Source organism: Paramormyrops kingsleyae, chromosome 19, assembly GCF_048594095.1.
Source record: "Paramormyrops kingsleyae isolate MSU_618 chromosome 19, PKINGS_0.4, whole genome shotgun sequence".
NCBI classification, from domain to species: Eukaryota; Metazoa; Chordata; class Actinopteri; order Osteoglossiformes; family Mormyridae; genus Paramormyrops; species Paramormyrops kingsleyae.
Genome location: NC_132815.1, coordinates 5,189,105 through 5,214,282, shown reverse-complemented (window position 1 = coordinate 5,214,282; position 25,178 = coordinate 5,189,105). Strand labels below are relative to the sequence as shown.

At 50.0% G+C, this 25,178-nt stretch overlaps 1 protein-coding gene across 1 annotated transcript in view; it reads right to left on the bottom strand.

Annotated features, from left to right (window-relative positions):
• Window positions 1–25,178, bottom strand: part of lama2 (laminin, alpha 2) — a 106,547-nt gene that overhangs the window by 29,844 nt on the left and 51,525 nt on the right. The window contains exons 17-33 of the mRNA XM_072703001.1: window positions 24,223–24,350; window positions 22,470–22,556; window positions 18,811–19,022; window positions 15,039–15,145; window positions 14,433–14,699; window positions 11,040–11,220; window positions 10,716–10,852; window positions 10,125–10,361; window positions 7,637–7,780; window positions 5,915–6,091; window positions 4,349–4,534; window positions 4,013–4,131; window positions 3,656–3,773; window positions 3,072–3,206; window positions 867–991; window positions 691–777; window positions 418–611 (exon numbers count right to left, since the gene is read on the bottom strand). Of these exons, the coding sequence (XP_072559102.1) occupies window positions 418–611; window positions 691–777; window positions 867–991; window positions 3,072–3,206; window positions 3,656–3,773; window positions 4,013–4,131; window positions 4,349–4,534; window positions 5,915–6,091; window positions 7,637–7,780; window positions 10,125–10,361; window positions 10,716–10,852; window positions 11,040–11,220; window positions 14,433–14,699; window positions 15,039–15,145; window positions 18,811–19,022; window positions 22,470–22,556; window positions 24,223–24,350 (2,641 nt within the window). The remainder of the gene's footprint in view (window positions 1–417; window positions 612–690; window positions 778–866; window positions 992–3,071; window positions 3,207–3,655; window positions 3,774–4,012; window positions 4,132–4,348; window positions 4,535–5,914; window positions 6,092–7,636; window positions 7,781–10,124; window positions 10,362–10,715; window positions 10,853–11,039; window positions 11,221–14,432; window positions 14,700–15,038; window positions 15,146–18,810; window positions 19,023–22,469; window positions 22,557–24,222; window positions 24,351–25,178) is intronic.

Sequence of the window (25,178 nt, the reverse complement as noted above, 5' to 3'; positions counted from 1 at the left end):
GATGCAAGAGCAACAAGAGAAGATCCGTTTAATCAGATCTGCAGGTGCCTGCTACCTGCGGCCCGATAGCTCTGCTTGTTCTCTGCTTTGTAGCGGCTTATTCGTACCGGATCATTAAAGCAGATGACTAACCTCAAAATGCCTGCGACGATTACTTCGGAAAAGCATTACAAGTATGCCCAGAATCTAATTCCTATACTATCTGTTAACACTGAGGAGGGAATGCAATCAGTTTCAAATAAACCAGGAGTCTTATAAAGATTTTTCATTAGCGCAGAGCTGTAACATTAACACACACAGGTGATTAAGAAGCATATTACTCCACAAATACGTATAAGCAGTCAGAAATGAGAAACAGATCACATTTGGAGGGGTGTGCGGGGGGCCGAGAGCGGCGTGCCCAGGCGGGGTACGTACACACTATCTGGGATGCTTCACACACATGCCGCTCCATGCACACGCCACACGTGTGTCCGGTTGCCCCTGGGCGGCAGATGCACTGCCCGGTCCGCGGGTCACATGGCTCGGGCAGAGCGCCCACCGGGTCACACTTACACTCCTCACAGCGCCCGCCCGGCACCTGGGGGTCACCGTGGTAACCGCTGGCGCACCTGGGGGCGAGAAGGGCGTGGTCAAAAGCCGTCAGCGATGGCGCCACAGCTTCGGTGACATCACGGCGGGGACGTGTACCTCTCGCAGTACTTTCCCTCGTAACCCTCAGGACAGGCGTTGCAGCGGAAGTCATTGAAACCCTCCAGGACACAGGTGGGGCTGAAACTGCAGGGAGGGGGGGGGGCGAAAAGTCAGTGCTGGTTGCCCGGGGCGACCACCAGGAGGAGGCAAGGCGCGTGATAGGGCAGCCCTACTTGTTCTCGGGGTTGGTGAGGGGGCAGGCACACGCCCGACAGTCCTGGGGGGACCCTCGCACCACGCCGTAGTAGCCAGGGGCACAATGCTCGCACCGGTCACCCACCGTGTTGTGCTGGCAGGCCTGGGGGAGAGAGGCACACTCAGGGCAGGAAGCAGTTTCGATTATGCGAGTCAGACAGACGCACCTGAACAGCAAGACGCCAGCCGTGCCGAGGACCAGGGGCACAGCTATGGCGTGTCAACCTCCCCACCCGAGTCAAAAAAACACTCACCATACCACTGCCACCTCTGGGGGACCCCCCCCCCCCCAACCAAAACCTCAATGTTTCAATTCAGACAGTACTGCCCGTTTCCATCCAAACACACTCACCAAAGAGGGGAGGGTTACAATCTATTCATACTCCCTAGGATTTGAACCCATGAACTTTGCGTTATCAGCACCATCTGCTTCTTGTTGAGCTACACGAGCTCCACAACCCCAGCCCAGGGCGGCACCCGACTAACGCCACTGTCAAGGACACCAGGCGTCACCACGGTCACCTGCTGCATGACAGCTAATAATCACTCATAACCGGCCTCCATCCACATGTGGCAAGTCAGGAAAAATAAGCTATACAACCCGAAGCTTAGTCATAAACCCGTATTCCCCACAGCCATCCTGCACACACATCTGCACTATGTGTGTCAGCTTCATCGATATTATGCAACCTAACTCTGCAACATCAGCGGTATAGAATGTCGGCACTGTCTGATTTATCTACTGTTTGTTTTATATTATATTACTCTATTTTATTATTGTACTGTACACTGTCTGTGCATCAAATAATAAAACGCACAATACAATTAATAAAATAAAACACACTACATTTGGACAAAGCACAAAAGAATTCTTTGGTTTTCATACACGTGACCTGACTCTACGGTGGCCCTGAAGTTCAAAACACGTTAAGAAAATTGTTTTCTGAATGTGTTGTGGTTTAAACTTCAGGGTCACAACATTGCTTTCCAGGAGAAAGACGTCTCAAGCCAGAACACAGGGTCAGCCAGTGTCCAAGGCTCTGGAGTTAAGGGTCTTGGTCAAATGCCTGACCCTTAGATCCTTTGAAGCATCCAGTGGTGATACGATCTGATAGCCTCAAGCAGCCATAACCTTCTGTTCTGTTGGCACATAGCTCTTGCATATTCGTCAGAAAGAATTTGGTTGCAGGTATTAGTACAAGACCTGAAAAGTGAAACTCTAACTTAAAATTTGGAGCTTATGATATAGCTGGTCCCTGTCAATACTTTACTGTCTAGATAGTTGATTTCACACTCCAGTCGTTTCAGAAACTGCTGCATTTTGTGCTTCTGTATAAATTTGAATATATACTTGCCTTGTCTGCTGAGGCAGTGGGCTCTCTGGGCCACTAACTTTAGCAATAACTAACTTATCTGAAATAAGAGATGTTAATGAGTCAGTCATTAACACAATAGACTGCTTGGCTGGAACAGAGCAGAAAAAAGAGCCAGCAAAAAGGCTCGACTGCCATTTTGGAAGCGATTGACAGCCCACGACCAGCGAGAGAGGAGCAGCCTTTGCAATAGTTTTATTCTCTGACATTTTCAAGTGTCGGTACAGCTGGAATCAGCCAACCAGGGCAGCCGCTCAACGAAGCACGCCGTCCGGGGCCTTCCATTTAACGCTGCGCGTGCCGCCATTAACGGAACTGCGCCGTATGCGTTCATTTAACATTTTCAATTTTCCAGCTCTGTAAAATGCAAATGACATTGTTATTAGCACACATGCAAATGAGCTCGAGGCTGAAGTTGAATTTCATGCCCGGGGAAACAATGACAGGGGGAGTGGAGGGAGGGGCACTGTCGGGCCCAGCTAGACAGCGGCAATGCGGGTCCATGTGATGCACTCGTTACCGTGGAGACAAACGGACTTCCTGTCTCCCTGTGGAGGTGTGTCATCGGACAAGACTTTGCTTCGTTTACTACATCGGCGATATATAGTAAAAGTTCTCGTATCCGCCGTTCAAGTAACCAGAACAATTGTATAATACCTGTATAAAAATAAAAAATTAATCGTTACCAGATATGAGAGATTACCGGATACTAGATATTGCCGGATACAAGAGCTTTTACTGCGCTAAGCAAATTCAGGAAAGAATGTCTGTGCTGGTATGCAGCTCGGCGACAGCAGTCAACATGATCACCTGGCAGATGGACGTCTCGGGGTCGCAGATCTCGCTGTGGCCGCTGCACTGGCACTGGACGCAGCTGCCAATGCCAGTGTGGGAAACCCGGCCTCCAGCATGCTCCACCACCCGGTAGAAGCCAGCAGAACATTCCTGTCAGAGGGCCGGCCACAAGACAGAGCATCAGCCCCGGATCGGCCGGCTCAGGAGAGGCACGGAACGTGCACGCTCAGTATTAATAGGGTCAATTTGGAAAGCCATCTGTTCACAACAAACACGCTAAATGCCCATTTAAAAAAATGCTTTATTAACTATGCGGCAGCTTAAAATAAATGCCATCTGCTTCACCCACCCGACGGCTCGCAGCCGGCTTCCTGAAGGCCCCCTTGCTCGTACCACACATCAATCACACTTCTCATCTCCGAAGTCATAATGGCAAAGTGAAAGTTTGTTTTTTTCTACGTCCTAAGGCTCCCTTAAGGAGGCATAGAAACCCTGTATGGTCCCAGAAGTTTGGAGAAGGCAGCCCAGAGCGGGATGTGTGTTTGTGTTAGCGAGGAGAGGCTTGGGGCCAACTGAGGATGGACGGGAGCACTGCTCACCTCACAGGACAGGCCCGAATATCCCAGCGGGCACTCGCATTTCTCGATCTGGTAGGCACGCTCACTCTCCACTGAGGGGCGCCCCTCCTCTGCAACTTCCAGGGAAATCTCAGAGATCCTGCCATTGCAGAGTTTAAATGGGAAGTGGTTAGGATGCGGGAAGCTCGTTGACTGTCCATCGCAAGCGGGAGACAGAATTCACTGCCTGTTGACACTCTGCTTGACAGCCATCAACGAGGCCATTGGCTTCACTGGCATCATCTTGTCACGGTGACGGCATGCTGTGTTTTTGCTTATCGGACGCGTGCTGAGGCAGGGGGGGGTCGTCCTGTAGCTTGGGGGCCGATGCCAGCTCACCTGCTATGCCTCATCAAGCTGCCGTGGGAGGCCTTAATGAGAATGTACTCGATGTTGAACAGCACGTCCATGAAGTCCTTGCGTGACATTGCACTGTTATCGCTGTGTTTCCAGTCGTGCTAAAACGAGAACCATGACGATCAGCTTCAGACCAAACGTGCAAACTGCACTGACTCGGCGCATCAGCATGCTAGCACATCAGTGTGTTAGTATGTTAGCATGTTAGCATGTCCGTGTATTAGCATGTCATTGTGTTAGCATGCCCATGTGTTTGCATGGTGGCATGTCAGCGTGTTAGCGAGTCAGTGTGTCAAACGCGGTGCGGCTGACTCTCACCTCGGTCATCTCGATCTCATGCCGGGTCAGCTGGCCGATCTGCAGGCCGGGCATGTGCCGCATTATCAGCTTGTCTTTCTGGGGACCTCCTTTCATGATCACCTGGGGCTCGTAGGAAGAGGGTCCTGTTTCATCACGGGCTTCGTAATATATGGTGTACTTCAGCTTTCCTCCATATGCCGTTATCTGGACACAGGAAGAAATTCAGCGAGACCAACATTTAAATTAAGTCAGAAAGATACCAAATCACTACAGTACATTTTAACGGTAAAATTTTCACGTGTGCCACAAATTTTCAGTTCATTCTCAGACTTGGCTGTCATATCATCTTGAAAGTCAGGGTGTGAGCTCCAGTCCTGCCGTTTCCTTTCTTGACACTCTACCTGAACTGTTACCACTGCTAGTCGGCTTTTGGGTGTACAGGGTTGAGGTCGTGTTGTGTTGAGGTCGGCCGGGGACAGGAGGGTGGTGACAGTAAAATGAAATCATTAATGATTAAATTTGGTCCGTCCCTGTTGGGTGGGCAACAAAAACACTACCCCCTGCCCATCTGTAGCCACGCCCATCCACCTGTAACCACGCCCCTCTCCAACTGTAGCCACACCCCTGCCCACCTGTAGCCACGCCCCTCTCCACCCATAGAAACTCCCCTGCCTAACTGTAGCCATGCCCCATCCACCTGTAGCCACGCCCCTCTCCAACTGTAGCCACGCCCCTCTCCACCCATAGAAACTCCCCTGCCTAACTGTAGCCAATGCGCCATCCACATGTAGCCATGCCCCTCTCCAACTGTAGCCATGCCCCATCCACCTGTAGCCACGCCCCTCTCCAACTGTAGCCATGCCCCATCCACATGTAGCCATGCCCCTCTCCAACTGTAGCCATGCCCCATCCACCTGTAACCACGCCCCTCTCCAACTGTAGCCATGCCCCATCCACCTGTAACCACGCCCCTCTCCAACTGTAGCCATGCCCCTCTCCAACTGTAGCCATGCCCCATCCACCTGTAACCACGCCCCTCTCCAACTGTAGCCACGCCCCACCCACCTGTAACCACGCCCCTCTACCAACTGTAACCACGCCCCTCTCCAACTGTAGCCACGCCCCATCCACATGTAGCCATGCCCCATCCACCTGTAACCACGCCCCTCTCCAACTGTAGCCACGCCCCATCCACCTGTAACCACGCCCCTCTCCAACTGTAGGCATGCCCCATCCACCTGTAACCACGCCCCTCTCCAACTGTAGCCATGCCCCATCCACCTGTAACCACGCCCCTCTCCAACTGTAGCCACGCCCCATCCACCTGTAGCCACACCCCTGCCCACCTGTAGCTACACCCCTGCACATTGCTTTAACACTGGGATATTAATATGGTAATGAGTTTTTTATGTGTCTCAGCAATATAGCTGAGAACATTTAACTGGCATGTTTGAGTGAGAGTCTGAGGTGCAGAACGCTAATAAAACACCAGGCTGCCCTGCCCATCCCAGACCAGTTAGCATTAGTGGTGTGTTCAGCGGTAATGTGTGTTAGCGGTTCAGTGGTGTGCTGACGTGTAATGACCATGGATCCCTGGAACTGCTCTGGGAGCCTCCAGTAGTACGGCTCCGACAGCTCGCGGGTCACCAGTTCTGCGTGGGCGATGATCTCGGGGTACTGGAACGAAATGCCCTGTGTGGTCGTCAGACGGCAGGCCTTGTCCACCAGAGGCAGCATTGTCTGTTCGGGCTTCAGGGTGAGCTGGGGAGGGGGGAATAAGTGATTCGTGAATGGGGGACCACCGGAGAGGGACCGCCGGACAGTAACCACCGGACAGGGACCACCGGACAGGGACCACCACAGTCAGGCACATTGAAAAAAACAGCACAGTGAACTCTCACCATTCGCATTTTTTTGTTTTGCTATGTTACCTGATGGGCAGGCTGTAAAGACATTTTTTTGTAATCATACGCATATGATCAGGAGCACATAAGGGAGGTTTTGTGAGACCCGGGTGTGACGTGTTCGGCCGTGTGTGGCGGCAGCAGCCTCATGTCTGAGAGATCAGCCTCCGCTGCCCTCCGAGGGGCCCAAACAATGGCCCTCAGACGCTCAGGGACCCCAGTGATGGAGAAGCGAATGACATTAAAGACAGCGTTTAAATCCAAGCGGGTCTCAGTGGGCTTTTCTCCATCCTTCAGCTAGTAATCTCACGACTCAGTGACTTAGGGAAAATCCTTTGCATTCCAATAAATAAAGGCAGAGACTGTCAACTGGCGTCCCCTTAAAGCAAACAGAGTTAGATTAAGTTTGAGCTGCATTCCTTATTTAATTTAGCCGCAGTTCGCATTTATATAAAAGTGTCCTCTGATCAAGTCCTCAGCCTGCGTCTCCATGGACACAGAGATTTATCAGATCCCGGCTCTTGCCAAGAAAATCCTTATTAAAAACAAACAGGAAAATATTTCTCGGCGGCCCTCTGCCATCACCCAGGTCGCACGCCTTTCTGTTTGCACCTGCGCCCTCCTATATTTATCTCCTGCTTAATTTCATGAGAAATAGCGAGCGGTTGGTGTGTTCTTCGCAAAGGTGTGAGGCCAGAAGAAATCTCTTATTTTACTGTTTGTTCAGCTGGCCTTGAATCCCTGAGTTTTATTTAACGCATGTACCAATATACAGAATAAGTCCGCATTATCCTTCTGAGACTGAGAGGTCATGAGTTCTCTAATTCTTCAGTAGCCACTGCTGCGCTTGTAGGAGTTTAACTTACGCAAAAATGTTCTGAGGGCAGAATGAAAAATGATTGGTTCAGAGAAAAAACCAGTAAGATTGTAGAGTAGGTGGGTCCAAGCAACTAGAGGAGGCGGGACCAACCAATCAGATGTCTTGGTCCTGCCTCCTTTAGTTGTTTGGGCCCATGTCCTCTACATTTTGATTGGTTACCTCTCTGAACCAATCATTGTTCCTTTTGCCATCAGAACATTTTTGCTCCTGTCCTGATTTACTGGCATGACACCTAAGTGGCTTGCTCTTGCTAGCTTTGAGGCATGATGGCACCTTTTGATGCCCTTCTGGACTTCCATCATTTCAGGTGATAAATGACTCTAGTGTTCAGAACCTAATTACTAGAGGGCTGTAGGGAGCAGGTCCCAAACCCTGTCTCACAGATAACTATATTTATTTACGACTTGCTCCCCGGGCCAAAACGCTAACCGCTAACGTTTCTGTGCCCATCTGTTGGCCCAGGTTGTGCAGCATTATGGGATGGACGGCCCTCCGGGGTGAGTCAGTGCAGACGCCACCTACCCACATACGGATGAGCCCAGGGGCCTCGCTGCATGTGTCAGACATGCCGAAGCAGTAGCACTGGCTGCAGCCCAGCGGGTTCCTCACGCTGAGCCCAAAGGTCCCCGGCCGGCACCGATCACACGCCAGCCCCTCCACGCTGGCCTGCAGTCACAGCGGCAGTGAGGGTTTAGGACGCAGCAGAGATTGTGCAACAAGAGGACGGCTTTATGATGATCCTGCTCTAGTAGGAATGATTGAATGAATCAGCCAATCAATCAATCAACAAATAATTGGATAGATGGAGCGATGAATAAAAGCACAAATTAATGAATTATCCAATGAAAGGATGGAGGAAGAAAGAGTAGTTAGTGAATGAATGAATGAATGAATGAACAATGGACAGTGCAGTAGTTCATTGGGTAGCACTGTGTGGTCACACGGCTGAATGTAATGTGCTATTTCCCTTGCTTTGGCATCATCTGCTAAATAAAATAAATGTAAAGGTAAATGTCCTCTGGTGTGTGTGTGTGTGTGTGTGTGTGTGTGTGTGTGTGTCCTGCGACAGACTGGCATTCCATCCAAGGTATCCTGTGTTTCCATTATGGAAAAGGACTGGATAAATAAACGACTAAACAAACAAACAAACAAACAAACAAACAAACAAAACAAATGAATAAAACACTGCCACTCCCCCGCATAGCACTAGCTAACAGTGTTACAAATGACTGCGCGGCCTGGCGCAGATGCTGCGCGAGTGCCGTGCTGCGGTCAGCTCCTCTGCAGTAAGCGGCTCGGTGCAGCCCATCCGGAGGACCGACGAGGAATGGCAAAGAGGCTCGGCTTCCTGCTCCGGAAGGATCTACCACGTGAATCTACCCATCATCGGTAAAAGGCATGAGCGGCAGTTCTGGTTTAATGGCGCGCTGCTGTCCATGCCCGGACGGAGCTGGCGAGAGTCGCCCGTTAATCCGGTCAGAGGAGGCACGCGCGGCGACCTCGCCATGGTGACAGCGAGGTAATGAGCCGGGGGCTCGATCTGAGACGGCCCTGACAGGCATGTCACATGCGTGACTGTGCCATGTGGCCCCATCTCCCCCGGCAACTGGGAGCGCGGGACAGGCGAGATAAGATGTCACAGGGAATCATAAAGACTCCGCCAGATTTCGGGGATGACTTTGCACCAGGGCTCCAACTGGCTGGTGCTGCTTAGCTGATTCTGCCCCAAAAATGAGCCCAAAATTAAGCATCTGTGGGGAAGGGAGGTACAATAAAAAGACTAATGAGATTAAGAGGGGCGGTGCGGAGGCACGCCTGTGTACGGAGTGATGTGCCTTTAATGAGAATCATCACCTGCTGTCCCCGTCCTCGCTTGCTCTCTCTCTCTCTCCCCGTCTCTCTCCCCCTCTCTCTCTCTCTCTCGCTCGCTCACAGTGGCGGGGGCCTCGCAGCGTGTCACGCCGCTGTCATCCATGGCAGTGCCTCATTTGAATGCCCACACCCACGCCGAGTCTATTTCTACTGCGCTTCCCACGTGCTCCCCCCCTTCCCCCCCCCCAGTGCACCTATGCCTTCCTCCCCCAGCTTGCCAGAGGATCCCAGGGCTGAGCCACACACAGGGAGGCAGGTGGGGGCCGGGGCTGGAGTTCACCGCGTGCAGCATTTGCTTTCTATCAGGCTGAGACGAGTTGGTGTGTGCGCGTGTATGGGGGAGGGGTCACACTGCATGTTCCGGACGTCCTGGGTGGGGTGTGCAGGGGGGGGCACATGGAACTGGGCCTGACTTTGGGCCTGACCACCCTGTGAACAGCACAGCATAACTGGCTGCTGGTTAATCCAACGTTTGTCAAACTTTGTCTGGAGACCCCACAGAAACCATTGGTGTGACCCCCGTCAGCCCTCTTCAATACAATAAGATTCGTCGGGGGGGGGGGGGGGCTAGGATAAACTCCCAGCTTGAGAACCGCAGGGCTAAACAGCCACAGACTGTCACCTACACATTTACATCAAGTTCAGCTGCCTTCCTCAGTCACCTATTGACCAATTAAAAAAAAATATTATTATGCTATGGCGCAAGCAGATTGGGGGTCATAACCAAAGACGGTGTGTGGCCTCCCCGCATTGGATTACGCAAATAAAAATGGAGGAAGATGCGAGCGCTGCGGCTGACAGGAGCAGGAATGGAGGAAGTGTCTGAAAGCCGGCTGCTGCTGTCATGATGCTCTAAGAAACCCTGACTCATCCGCACAAACTAAGCAAGAGCATTGTTACGTAAAGGACTAATGATAGAGAAACAATTGAAAAAGAGAAATAAACTCGACCGTGGCAGCGAAGCATTATGGAAGCTTAAAAGTGAGGCGTAATTATATTTCTAGATAAGAGAAAAAAAATCAGGGAGAACCAGATGTCAGTACTTCGATAAGATTTTACACTTTTCCAGCGACATTTGCTGTACATAGAGGTCTGCAGTGAAGCACACAGAACCACGTTCCGACACGCTTTGTGGTACCTTGCAGGTGCACTGGCCTGTCGTGTCGGCGCAGGAACACATGCGGTGGTCGGCGTCGCAGGTCTGGCTGGCCGAGCCGGCCAGGGAGCAATCGCAGGGGGTGCATTGTGGGAAGTCGCGGAAGCCCACTTTGCACTCGGTGCACTTCTGCCCGGTGAACTGCTCCCGGCAGAAGCAGCAGCCCGTGTTGATGTTGCACTGCGGGGTCACGGAGCCGATCACGTTGCATTCGCACGACTGTGGGCGAAAACCACGGACATCAGTGACGCAGAAGATGCAGAAGAAGTGGATTCATTTTTGCTCTAAATGAAAAACTTACCACTAATAAAATCCTTAGTTTCATAACAGATGTCTGACTAACAGGACAAATTTTTAAGGGTGCATTTTCCATGAATAAACAAATAAAAGAGAAACCCCTCGACTGAGGATGACAGGCAATTAAGCATTGTTTATCCAGTTAAATGTCAATTTGAAGTCAATTATCTTATTTTACATATTTCGGGGTTATTTAACAAGTAATGAATCAGGACCTATCCATGTTCTGTGTGAGGAAAAGAGGAAAAAGTAAAGAAATTGAGGAAGAGGGTTCACCTTACAACCAGTGATGATGTCATGACCCCAGAAATTCGGGGCACACTTGTCACACCTCTCTCCCACCGTGTGTGGGGGGCAGATGCACTGTCCGGTGTTGGAGTCGCAGTTATTCCCCACATGGGAGCACTGGCATGCTGGGAAGGGGGGGCGGGGTGTAAAATGTCAGGTCTCTAATGCCAGTAAATTTATCTATCTGTTCACGCTAAGCGGTGGGAGAGCATTAAACGCATTCAGCCGTGAACAGAGAAGTCATTCTTCTATCTGAGCGCGTTAACGGCGGATGGGAGTGGGCGGGAGTGAGCGGGAGTGGGCGGAGCCTACGTGTGCACCCCCCCTCCTGGAAGTTGAAGTGGCCCTGGGCGCAGCGGTCACACTTGAGGCCGGCGACTCCCGGCTGGCACCGGCACTGGCCCGCCTCGTCGCAGTCGAAGGACTTGGAGCCGAAGGAGTTGCAGTTGCAGGGAATGCAGCCGCGTCCTGACTGCACGCCGAAGGTGGTGGCCTGTGGGGGGGAGGAATGCGCGCTTAGGGTGGCATGTCAGAGCGGCGGTGCCCGCGGTGGGAATGGAATCGCCGCGGCTCTATGGACACACTGGTATGCACAGTCAGGCGTTGTGGGACTTGATCAGGAAACCAGTCTGAGGTTCGGATCAGATCTGAAGACCATGCAGGGCTGGAATGCTCATCCGGAATACCGAGAATTTTCCCGGTGGGCCGATGGGTATGTGGGTCGGCAGAATTTATGGGACCCCCCAGTCAGGAAAATGTATTGCTGAAGACCCCAAAGTCAAGGCCAGATTTTTAATCCCGATCCAGCCCTGAGATCAGGTGGCCTTGTGCTGATCCACGAGCAGCTCTGGTTTGCTGCAGGATTTGGGTGTTTTATTCAAGCAGGAAGCCCAGGCTCTGGTCTCGCCTCAGCCAAACAGCCTCTGGCCACCCTCATGGCTAATAAAATGAATACATTTTGGACTTTTTATAACAAAGTACACTTATTAAATGTATTCATCATTTTACCATAGAAATTAAGCAATTTTACAACCCAGCTCTGAATATCATGGTTATTATTTGCCCGAAACAAACTCTTTAGAGGACAATCTCCTTTGGAGCTTGCTGGAAGGTTTACTCTCGCGTGTCTCAGTTTCTTTCATTCACATAAATATTTGAGATCATCTCAGATATGGAACTGGACGCAATTTTCCATTGTATGGCACCGAGACAATGCAGGTCCAAGAGGTGTCCGCACAATCTTGAGTTACACACCATGACACACTCCAAAGAAAGAAAAAAAAAACACAGCAAAAACACTCTCGGAGGTCTCAAACAATGCATTCCCCTCTTTTGCTTGTTTTGAATCATGCAGCACATTCAGTCGGCATCTCCAGCATGGCCAATTAATTAACACTCCAGCATATGTTGCGGAGTGGAAGCTTAGAATTTCCTGGGACACCCAGTGCGGACATTATTTAAAAAAAAAAAAATCAGCAACACAATGAAACGTCCACCTGTACTGTCCATCAGGAAGCATTTAGAACATTTACAGCATAATAACGCGTCTAGGATATAATTGCACTTTGTAATACAGGGCTAACACATTATAATATGAGATGGCGGCATGTGGACTGCACGGCAGAGGGGGGGCGTGATTCCAGTCTCCGATTAATAAACTGGGCGGCGTGCAGCAAATGCAAAAGCGGAAGGAAGCCACGGGGAGCAGATGGTTTGCTGCAGTAGGCGTCTGATCGTACAGTGCACCGGCTGAGTGCGGCCGCTAATCTGTGTCGCCGCACGGAGGTCTGCGAGTGCGCCCCCATCAGGAGGTCCAGTGAACTGCATTCGCTGCTGGCTAAATCTCTTTGTTTGATGATCACATGCATATTGTATCATTAATGTGTGCATTTGCTCCCTGGGTGGTTCCGTGAGGGTGACCATACCCTTTCCCCTCTATGGACCCACTTTGTCAGGGTCGCTACCCTTTGTGTCTCCTCCCAGTTTGGCCAGCAGCTGTTGCTGGCCATCCTGTCCTCCTCCCTGTCTCTGGTCATTCAGCCCCAGTGTGCTCTTCCCTTTCCTCAGACTGCTGCGTGGCTCAGTGGGTTGACTGTGTGGTATAGACTGTAACTCTCTGACCATGGGTTTGAGGCTGTTTAGACACCAATCTCATCCATTTATTTGTATTTCTTGTTTTTGTTTCCCAGCATTTATTTTCTAGTAGTATTCTTGTCCTAGGTATTCCCTGCTCGTGTTCTGTTCTGTTCCATTCTGGTTCTGTCTAATTCTCCTAGCGTTCTATTCCTAGTGTTTAACTCCCAGTAGTTAATGTTCCTAGTTTTTGATATTAAGTTGTGCTTGTTAATTGTTTTATTCTGTTGTGTGTTGTCCTGCGGCCTGTGTTGAATAGTTAATTGAGTATGTCCTACGCATGTTGCTTGTTTGCCCTAGTTTTCTAGAAGTCTTTAAGGGTCTGCCCTGCTCTGTTCTTCAGTGAGCTATTCTTAGATGTTACTCTGTGTTGTATTATGAGGTTGTGCTATGGTTCCTTGCCTGTTCTTGCTTCCTTGTAATTTCTTGTAGTTAGTAGCTGATTTCCCCATTTTGTTGTTTGACCCCTCGTGGTCCTTTTGTTTGAAGTTTTTGCGGTGTATTTCATTTCCTTAATAAACTGCCTTGTGTGTCAGAGCCGCTATTGGATTGCCACTTCCTTTCCCCTCCTGCACCAAGCCCTGTGTCCGTGACATGCTTAGAAAATCAAATAATCCACATTTTATTTTATAGCAACAGGGACGATTGCATATTTAGTTGGAAAGGCCATGATCACCCCTTAGATTCACCCCTGGAATTACTAAGGTCTCTATAAAGTTTTGCAAATTTTTTTTATAGTGGTTGTTCTAGCTGTTGAATCCCTTCTTTAGAAGAACAAAAAATGGGAAAGAAAAATGTCTTTCCGGAACCAGTTGGACACGTATCAGTTGCCCACATATCAAAGCATTCCTGTGAGAAAACACAGTGCAGCTTCTGGTGAAATGCAGTGCGGGTTGTAATTTCAAACAAGCCTTTGATGGCTTTTTATGGGCATCAAGCAGGAATCACATGGGCTTTAATGCGAAATGTGAGAGGAACCAACCAAAAACACGGCGTTAGTGAAAGGCCTGCAGGAATGACGTCAGCGTGCGGGGGGGACACACGCATTCCCGGTTGGGGGAGGAGGGTTGAAAATAGATTAAGGTGTGTGACTGGGGTCAAGGGGTGCTCTGAGGGTCAGGGGGCAGGAGCAGGGAGTACTGGGGGATTGTGTAAATGGGAGGGTAACTCAATATGAGTAACATGATAGGCTATGATGTCATAAAACACAGGGGCGAGTTTGGATCAGGTGGATGTGGAGTCATACTGCATGCCTTTGGAGTAGGGGCAGTGAGAGAGGACACTGGGCCAGTTACGTCCGAAAGTCAGGGCCTTTGGTGTGTAAATAAGGTAAAACTGCATGACAATTATGTAGCCAAGGCACTAATGGATGGAGTCGAATGGGATGGGAGAAAGGTCAGGGGTCATCTTACAGGCTAAATTAGGCTAGGTTCAGCGGCGTATAATAGGGTACAAAGGCATGCCATAAAAATATAATTATGTATGGCTGCATCAAAGAGTATGGTGTGGATTACAGGGGGTGGAGTTTAAGGGCAGGCTGGCTGTAACACGCATGCATGCTGTGCAGTTTACCCCCGTGGGGCGATACGCTCCTCTGGTGCACCCCCCGGCCCTGCCGGACCCCCAGCGCTGCTGAACTTGCTCCAGAAGGACCTGCTGGACGGGCCGGCGTGTCTCCCGGCGCTCGTAGCCCTGGCGAGCCAGGTCGCAGCGCCGGCCCGAGAAGCCCGGCTTGCAGATGCAGCGACCCTCCAGGTCACAGCGGCGAGACATGGCCCCCACGGGGCTGCACGAGCAGGGCCTGCACACCTGCCGCCCCGCATCCCACCAGCAGTTCGGCTTGGCCGGGCGGGACAGTGGAGGACAGCATGTCAGATACAGGGCATTAGCGCTGCTAGCGGCTAGCGCCCGCCCAACAGCCAATCACTGAAGGGGGACATCACCGGCCGTGGTTTCAGGTCTCACTCTGCTGATACAACATTGTGCAGGTCGTCCGTTTTACAGCAAAATGAACCACCTTCGGCTTAATGTTCATCAGCAATAGACAATACTGTTCATTGTCCTTCCTTTGACTGCCTGCCCAATGATGATGGCGCAGGCAGTCATTAAACAAGGAAGGTTTCAGATAATCTGAGAGAAATGACAAAGTTAAAGCAGGAGAGGTGTTGGGGTACCTACCACGCACTTGTCGCACTGCCGCCCGATCACGTGCTCTTTGCAGGAGCACTGGCCTGTTTCGTGGTGGCACACCTCCGACAGGGAGCCGTTACCATGACACTGACAGGCTGGGGAAGGAAGGAAGGGGGGGGGGAGCATTACCACTGACAGACAGCACTAAGCGTTCAGATCCAAATGCTGGCTGGCTGAGGCTCCAGGAGGGGCCTCGCTTTTATACCTATGAACCTTTGAAAGATATTCAGGTCCCAGCCGATAAAGATCTATCCAAACGCCACAGATTTAGCTACACAGCCTAATAAATAATGGCTACTTCTGGTGGGGGGTGACAAACAGCCCAGTCACAGCAGTTTCGTCGTTCTCATTTTTAGATGACAGCTTGTCGTACAGTAGGTGTTTTTTTAGGGTGGTGAGTTCTATGTGCCCAAAGAGGAATGCACAGTGAGGTCACCGGCATCGCTTACAACATGTGCACGGGGTGACCAAATAAAAAGACTCAAAACACTCAGACTGTGCTTCCCCATCCTGCTGCCAAGATCACTGGGTATCACTCTCCACCACCATCCATCTACCAAGCAGGATCCCAGAGAGCGGTTCTGGGCGTGCATATCAAAAGAAAAATAAAAGAAAAGCGAGTGGCGATTAATCTCGCGGCGTCAGTGTGAAATCGCCAGCCCCTGCTATTTTAATTACCGTGCAGCTTGCTCAGTTCAGAGGAGGTGCGCCTTTCACGGGAAAAAAAAACCGACGGTTTATGTTCTGAAGTTTTAATTACGGTGGAAACAGCATGAGCAACATCGCTGCCTTCTGCACACACGGCGAGCGGAGAGCCGAACGCGAGCGATTCCGGGGGACCGCTTAGACGCCTCGTGCTTAATTGCTGTTTCCCGCGGCTTGGAATGTGTCTCGTGGTTAAAGTTTTTACTTTGGATAAATGGACTGAACGGCGACTAAATAATCATTCGGTTTTATTAGGTGATGCTTTTAATGTCCTTAACAAAAATGTCTAATTAAATTAGACATTAACTCATGGATTCAAGGATTTTATTTGTGACATGCAAGGTATACAGTCTGACTATAACCTGGAGTAAAATTCAAGTTAGTCAACTCCGCCATAGTAACCTGTGACCAGGAAATATAATTGTAAGATGGTGGATAGAAGGATGGATGGATGGATAGATGGATAGATGGATGGATGGATAGTCATTATTAGAAAATTCCTATTAACTGTTATATACTGTCAGATTCATACTTGTCACATGTCTACAAACTGAGCTGTCACTGATAAAATTTAATAAAAAAGCTGAATAAAATAAGATTATGTCCAGAAACAAGTGGTGTTACATTCATGAGTCTGCATTGCTAGCTTTAAAATTTGTTAGCAATTTTTTTTAAGTATTGAATTAAATTCTTTGTATGCATACACACTCAATTTCTCAATTCTGTTCCAACGGTCTGAGGCTCCAAGAAGGGAGATGGCAGCAGATTCACACCTGCTTGCTGGACAGATATACATGCTAGCCAATACCTTGCAAAACGCTTTCTGCGGAATCTGCTATTAGCGGTTTGTTAGAAAATGAGTTTGTGGTTTTTGAACCCATTTAAAAATCTGGTTCCGTCAACACACATAATATCTCACATAATGTATGTAACTCAGGCATGACTGATTACACGGATCATGCAGTATAATCTCACCCTATCCATGCAGTACGAGAATGACACAACAAGGCTGAGATGAGTAATTTTTTGCTCCCTCGTGACAAGTACAGATGGGGGAAATGCTACATAATCAACAGCATATTTTTCCGGTCCGTTTCTGGTCTCTGGTCCTCTGCATGCCTGTCACGTGAAACATGCATAATACAACTGATGAAAGAGGCAGATTGTGTGAAAATAAAAGGAAATGAGCGAGGCAATGGACTGATGAATCTGCATTCTGCATGCTGGCCTATTCTGCACTCGTTTAGTTTGTCCTGAGGAGGACAAAGTCAAGCAGTATGGAGCGAAGGCACAAACCACTCAGCCTGCTGACGCGCTTCATGCCGGCAGGTGGGCTTACCACACAGGGTAGGTCCCAGAGGGTGGAACTCTTTTTTTGTATTTCTTAAACATTTTTTTTTAACTTTCTTAAGATACCATAGCTTGTAAGACTGATTCATATATTTTTAATATTATACTTTCTTCCTGGGTAGCACAGGGTATAGTGCTGTTGCCACAAATCTCAAGGATTGTGGGTTCGAATCCCAACCCAGATCTGCGGGTATAGAGTGCGTGTGGGAGTTTTACTTACACAAAAATGTTTTGAGGGCAGAATAAAAATGATTGGTTCAGAGAGATAACCAATCATATTGTAGAGGAGGCGGGACCAAGACATCTGATTGGTTGGTCCGACATATGACCAAGATCTGATTGGTTACCTCTCTAAACCAATCGCTTCTCGTTCTTACCTCAGAACTTTTTTGTGTAAGTAAAACTCCCAAACATGTGAAGTTTACATATTTGTTCCAGTTTGCCTGGAGTTTCTCCCTGGGCTCCGGATTCCCCTACGGTCAAAAAATACAGGCAAGTTGAGATCTAAAAGCTGCCCACTGTGAACGTATGTGTGTGTGTGTGAGTGAGGGAGTGTATGTACCCAGACATGCCTTCCACTGTGTTCCTCTGCCCTGTACTTCCAAGGAAGGGCTCCAAGCTCTTGGTGACCTCCTGTATATTTCATATTAATCTGTAGTGGACCAGTTACCAGCTGTGAGACACATACATTAATAAGAAGGAGGTACGTCCACCCGCAGTCTTATAAATTTCACACATTAGCCAAACCAATATAAATGACCAAAGACTTAAGGCATCATGGATGCTGTGCATATGGCGTGCACACATGGCCAGCCGAATGTTCCGTTTTAAGAAACCCAATTAATAAAGAAGCTATTAAACCCCAGCACCAGAAAGCGCTCCTGTGAATTTAATGCCGACACGCAGTACGGCTGGCTGGCACTCGGATAATAATGCAGTTAAACTTCATCGCTCTCCTTTTGCCTCGCCAGTGACGTCCCCAGATGTGCAAAATTGGAAACCGAGTTTGGAAACAGAATCAGCAGGCTTTTTACTGAATAAATCAAACCACAGCTGTTTACATTTTGTATTTTAAAACCTGAACTGCAGGCATTACAAGTGACATTTCGTCTCCTTTTTTAATTAAAGTTCAGTCGTTTTTTTGGCATTAATCTCACTCTCTTCTTGTCCGGCTACAGACATGATTGTTGTTAGATTACTGTGAAATTTAAAGATTAATGATTTTCCTAGCGCCCATCGCGTTTGCATAACAGCTGTCTGCTGGAACACGTCTGTTATTTCACTGTGAAAATGAGACTCTTCAAGGACGGTTAGGCCTATATTCTGTTTAGACCACCACCTATACTGTGTAATATAATGTTGTGATAACATCACAGGCTAAGATTTAGTGAGGAAGCTGGGAGCTGCTTCCGCAGTGTGCAAAGTCATAGTGGTAGGGATATGTCAGATATAAAATCTATATAAACATACCACAGAACAGCATAACAAAACGTAGCAGAGCATAGCGTAGCGTAGCAGAGCATGACATAGCATAGTGTAGCATTAGCATAGCTGAATTATACTACACTGCAGTGGAGTATTTAGCCTAAATCAGTACAAAATGGTGTCAGAGTGTTAAGGCATGTGTTCATTTGGAGGAATCTAGATCAAAATAAATCATACTTAGACATAGAAGGATAAGTCACTAATATAGTTGCACACTCACGCTGACAGTTTCTGGCCACGACGGCGTCTCCAAAGTAGCCTTCGCCGCAGGTCTCGCAGACCACCCCCCGGTAGCCCGGCCTGCACCGGAGGCACGTTCCGGTCACAGGGTCACAGCTACGGGGGGACGAGAGGTCCAAATTTCCATTGCACTGGCAGGGTTGGCACGACCCCCCCAGTTCTGTAGGCTGGCCAAAGAATCCATTGGAACACCTGCAGCACAGTCAGAAACGATGAGGTCGAAGGTTAAAGGTCAATCGAGGCCGACAGCCTGGGGATCGCTGACCCCCGCTACAGCTAATTTGTGTTCTATGAAGGAATTACTGGCTGCCGGGTGTAATAATGACTCTTTTCACCTCCAATTATTGAAGGAACTCGCCGGAGATGTTCTGCAGAGGTGCCACATGTGACTATTGAATATCTTCCGCGTGTATCAACAAAGTAATTATGCCTGGAACATAAATAAGATCTTGGTGCATATTCATCATGGGGAGAGAGAGCGACGCTGTCAGCAGTCCGCAGTCCGCACGCAGCGGCAGCCGGCGAGAAGGCGAGGAATCCACCAGAACCAGGCCTGTGTCCCTTACGTTCTCATCTTTTCTCTTATATCTCCTCGGAAAGGAAGCCGTGCCGGGCGGCGATAAAGGCCCACCTTCGATCTACCGCGTCTCCTTAAACGGCTTCCGTGCTTCTTATCTGCGTCGCCCAGTTTCCGGCTGCGTGGCACTAAATGGGAAAAGCAATCGTGCCGGCGTGACGCGGCGGTGGTTCCGACGCCTGTCGGATATTTATTAATTGAGCGCGTTATTGACTGCGACGGCCGGGCGGGCGTGCCGGCGGGATGGGATGGCGGGCCGGCCGTGCGCGTCTGTAATTTCAGCGCCGTCGTTAAGCGGGGGCCGTGTTGAGACACGTTGCTAATTCCGACCTCGGGGCCGCCGTGTGGGGGGCCAGACGGCATGCGGGCGGCCCTTCACTGGCTGTACTAATCACATGCACGACGCGCAAGCATGAGCGCCCAAAGCTCTAAGGGTTTAACCTGAAAGTGCCTCTGGAGGTTCAAGCACACATGTGTGACGAGTGAAATAGGTAAGAGTGGCCCGACGTGAATCCTGGCAAAGGGCAAGATGGCCAGTGGCCCTGAGCGGCATTTTCTTAGCGGGCACTGACTTAGCAAACCACTGGCACCACCCCCTCGTAAATAATATTTCAATGTGCCACAGAGTAGATATTAAAGGAGAATTAATCAAATTCCAGTGTTGACACCCCCACCCCCCCAGTCGAAGCTTGCCAAGGATGTCACGTGGGCCCAACCTGCACTGAGCATGACAATATGCCGCAGTATTCATTCTTTACATTGGTATATTTATTATTTTCCATCCATCCATCCATCCATCCACCTTCCACTGGTAAGGGTGGTGAGGTTTGGCCAAAGGTAAATTTTTAAGATGTTGAAATAAATACTGTGAACCATCCCAGTTGCCTCGCTGCTTAAAACTGCGCATGTGAGAGCTGCCGGGAGCCGGGATGCGGATAAACGGCACCAGGGACAGGCGCTGAGATGCGCACGCGGACCCACGGCCCGGCTATTCTTAACCGCTACATCTGCACCCTCGTTAACACGCCACAGCATGGGCTGCCAGTCTATCTCCAACGCTGATGTCTCCAGCCAGGTGTGCCCCCACACCGCCCCCGCAATACCCGCCACCCCCCCCCCCCCCATGCCCGACCCCCACTGCATGCCCGAACCCCCCCCTCCCCCAACTAACTATAAATGCTCAAGCAGACGTGTCCCGACATCATGCTCATCTCCAGTTTTAACCATTTTTAACCCCGCGTTTGCCACATGGGGTGACCGAGCCGGGCCCCGGTCGGCCGTTTATTCAAACCCACGATAAACTGGCGAGAGGGGGGGCCTTGATTGGCTGCGGGTCCGGTGAGCCCGGCCGCTGCGCGATGACCTCGAGGTCCTCCCCCTGGCTGGCAGCCCACTCATTTCCCACCTTATTGCGTGCCCCTCCCCCCTCCCGCCCCCTGGGTGCACACAGCTGTCCCGGCCCCCGTTCCGGGAATATTAACGTCCAACCTGTTGCTGCTTGCAGATGAGATTCGCCGCCTCTGCCAGTCAGCCGTCTCCAGCAGGCAAACCTATATTACGATTCTGATATTACGATTCTTTCTGAAGGAGCAGGCGGCTTCTTGGTATTTCACAGGCCAATGGGAAGACCAGTCTTGGTAGAGATCATTGCCATTATTGCAATATAATTGCCCTATAATTACTGCAGCATAAAGAAATTGTATTTTAATTACGTTAGCTGCACTGCAGAGTGACGCGTACGTGAGTGGCCTTGCGTGTCTCCGTGGTAACCTGGCTACGGCGGGTTTCCTGATTGTTATAAGACACAGGGACCTACAGTATATGGTGCGATGCCCCGAACTGCAGACTTCAGGGGCTGTGAGCTTCCGATCCCTGATTGGTCACTTGGCTTTCTTTCAGGAGGCCTGGCGGTGCCGGAAGCAGACGCGCTTTTGTCTTTGGCTGCCCTTGGCGGTCTGTCCGGGAGCCCCCAGAGAAATGTGCACCCCGGCCCTCCCTCTCAGAGATGATGAATGGAACCTCCGTTTCTGCCTCGCAAATAGGGCCCCCGTCTTCCTCTGGCGTGCGCCGGCGAAATTAAAATCCCTCTCCGCCTGCCTCGAGTTAATGGAGAGTCAAAACCCGCATACACCCTCAGCCGCGAGGATGCCAGCGACGGGCCCTGCTACCATCTGTCATCAAGGCTGATGTGGGGATGAAGGGCGCCCCCCCCGCCACCCCCCCCCCCCCCAAAAGTTTCACTTGCTCCAGTCCCCTCTGCATCAACAACCTGGCAGGCCCCCCCACCCCCCACCCCAACCTCTCCCACAGCCCCAAACCTATTTGCCATCTCTCCACCCGCAAAAATGCGGGAGGAAATTAAATGATGTGTTTCTGATGCAGATGAAATGAATACACTTCAGACAGAGTTGTGGCACCAAGCGCGAGACCATCAATCTTCCTGATGGGCCACAGACCCCCACCCCCCCCCCCATTTTTGTTTATCGGTGTCCTGGGGGTTAGCGAGGAGGTGTGTGGTGGGGCCGGGGGGGGGGACAGGGTGGTGGCTGTGTGGGCGGAGCTTGGGGTCTGTATGATTGGCAATAGCCAACCAGGCTTCACCATTACAGGTGAGCTTTTAATGAGCGCGTTTCATCAGGCAGGCATGTCGTACGACGGCACGGCGTGAGACAAATCAGGAGAACATGCAGCGGCGAGAGAGTCGGATATTGACAGATAACTGATGTATTCGCCAAAAACAAGTGAGGCTGTCATAGAAGCTGATACAACTAGTTCTAAATGTGCGGCCTCTTGGAGATTGACCCTGATCACGTTCAATACCAGGCAGATCTGCTCATAAACACATTAATAAACACAATTTCTGTTCCGGCATCGCATAAGGCTATTCCGAGCTCCATCCGACACCGGAATACTCTTTTATTACGGTGACAGCGAGATTCTGGTGCACATCACGGCCCAGTGGCGCCCCCAGTCAGCCGTGTTTCATCCGGTTTGCCGGAAGCACGGGACCGACGGCGCCGGCACGTCCTGCAGACACCCCGACACCCGTCCCTGTCTCTCACCTGTCGCAGCGCGGTCCGGCGTAGCCTGGCTGGCAGCGGTCGCAGATCAGCTCACCGCCGGAGTCCAGGTGGCACGTGGGGCTGAAGCTGTGGCGTTTTTGGGCCACAGTGGCGGCAACGGCGAGGAGGAAGGAGAGCAGAGGCAGCCGGGTCATTGTGGTGCCTCCCGCGGCCGCGAGCCGACCGACTGACACTCAGGGCACAGGGGAGCCAGTCAAGGGCCCCACAGGTGCCAAAGATAGAGCGAGGGGTCGTGTTGCTGCCTGGGGGGGCGGCCGGGTGGTGGGGAGGCTATTTCCGACCACAGAGGACACGAGCAGCGGTGCGAGTGCCTTTCTTTAGCCGCCCCCCCCAGCCTGCTTCACCGGAATGCCCAGCTGCTCCTCCTGCCCTCAGGGCGCGCTGCCCCCTTTTGGTCCAACAGGGGATTACGGCCTATTTTCTGTGCTCCAGTGGAGCGGCTGTCTTTTGGCAGGAGGGGCATGTGGTGTGTTAGCACTGACATCAGCAGAGCCCAGCCCTGCTGACAAACTCTCGATTTAGCTCGGGAAGTGTTCTGCTTTATTTTATAAAATGTTTATTTTATAAGACGGGGATATGTTTACAGGAATATTACAGGGAACATATATTTACATGCAGGAGCAATGGGCACAAAATATACTGGCTTTTTTAAGACACTTCATTCTGTGACTCTAATGAGCCAATGACAGCATCTTCAAGTCACTCTGAGACGACTGTCATAAAAAGGCATAAAGAGATGAGTCCTCTTTGGTGGTGTGTGTGTGTGTGTGTGTGTGCGTGTGTGTGTGTGTGTGTATGTGTGTGTGTGTGTGTGTGGATTATGCCTATATTACATTGTGGGGACCAAATGTCCCATACAATGTGATAAAAACCTGACATTTTGACATTATGGGGACCGTTTTTCAGGTGTGTGCGTGTGTATACATACAGTATACTGTATTTATCCATCGACCTGTCTGGTAACGTCCGATCATACTTGTGTTCATGGTTCCACTGAGGCTTAAAAAAATCATTGAGAACATCCAAACGTAATAAACAGTTATTTTGATGTTGTGGGGACTTTTTTTCGGGTCCCCACAAACATCTGTGAATGCAGTCAAAATACTAAAAATGCCAAAAGTCTTGTATTTTGTTTGGTTACTTACGGTTAAGCTTAGGGCTGGGTAAGGGTTAAGGGTGTCATGTTGGGATTATAGTTTTCCCATAGAAATGAATGGACGGTCCCCACAAAGATATAAACCCGTTATTTTACTATGTGTGTAGGCTGCATACTTTCAGGGTTATGGGTGCGATTTCCATTCCTGGTGCCATGCACTGATGGGTTTTTTTTCCAGTGATCCAAAGGCAAGTTGTTTTCCACTGTGTGTGTGTGTGTGTGGGTTTGCATAGATCACATCTGGGGACCAAATTGTCCCCAAAGTGTGGTAAAACCTGAAATTTCCTAACTTTTGGGGACATTTTTTCTCCATTTGGATAACCTAAATTTAAAAAAAAAATCTGTCAATTTTTAAAAAAAAAAAAAAGTAAAAATGCCAAACATCTTGCATTTTGTTTGGTTACTTACGGTTAAGGTTAGGGCTGGATAGGGGTTTTCACTATTGGGATTAGGGTTTTGCCCATAGAAATGAATGAACGGTCCCCACAAAGATGTGAATACAAACGTGTGTGTGTGTGTGGTAGTACGCCTGGTGAGTGTGTGTGTGAATGCGCGCACGTGCATTAAGATACTTACTTGTTGGAGGGATGGGGGAGTGGGCACGAGCAGGGCTTACAGTCCTCAGCCGTTCCCTTGGTAGCATCGCCATAGAAACCAGGGGCACATGTGTCACAGTGAGGACCCATGGTGTGGTCTTCACAGTCCTGCAAATGGGATTTGGGTAGGAGGGAGTGGGTCCATTTCACTTGGCAGAAAAATGCATTACTTTAGAGTTTTACAGTAAAAGAAAAACCTGTCTTATAGATCAAGTATTTGCTCAGCAGGTGTAAACATTGTTTTATGTTTCATTTGCTGCCAGAACTATAACTACAAATTTAGCATAATTAAATTTATTTTAAAACAGGAATTGTTTTTTTCAGTGAGAAAAGCCATTTGACCTGAAATATTTCCATGTAAAAACACCAAAATAAATGCCTAATATACACACATGCTCGTTTTAAAATATTAACAGAATGACATCTAATTAAAATTTAGTTTTGCATGTCAAACCTCCATAAAATTTACTCCTAATTGCCGAATAAATCGGAGAGACTTTTAGAGGCGCGTGTGGCCAAATTAAACACGCTGCATCTTCCCGTGGGCTGGCACCAGCCCAGGGCGGGGGCGCCGCTCGGCTGATAACACGGGAGCACTGTGCCCCCAATCGCGGCCCCGGCAGGCCTAATGAAGCCATACACGCTCCCCGTCAGCCGCGTGCCTAGTCAGCATAATTAACCACGAGGAGACCATTTCCTAATTATGCGGAATCAGGGGGAGGGGGTTAGAGGAAGGATAATAAATCGCTTTGGCGGCAACGTGAAGGCGAGCAATGCTATTGGCCAGCGCCGGTGATGTCAGCCCCACCCTGCCTCTGACTGGGCGCCCCAGGGCGCCCTCCTGATGCTCACCCCTTAATTGCTTTCTAAATGACTTCCTTCCTACAGTTGGCCTTTGGTCCAACCAAAAGCACTAGAGCCCGAAAGAAACACGAG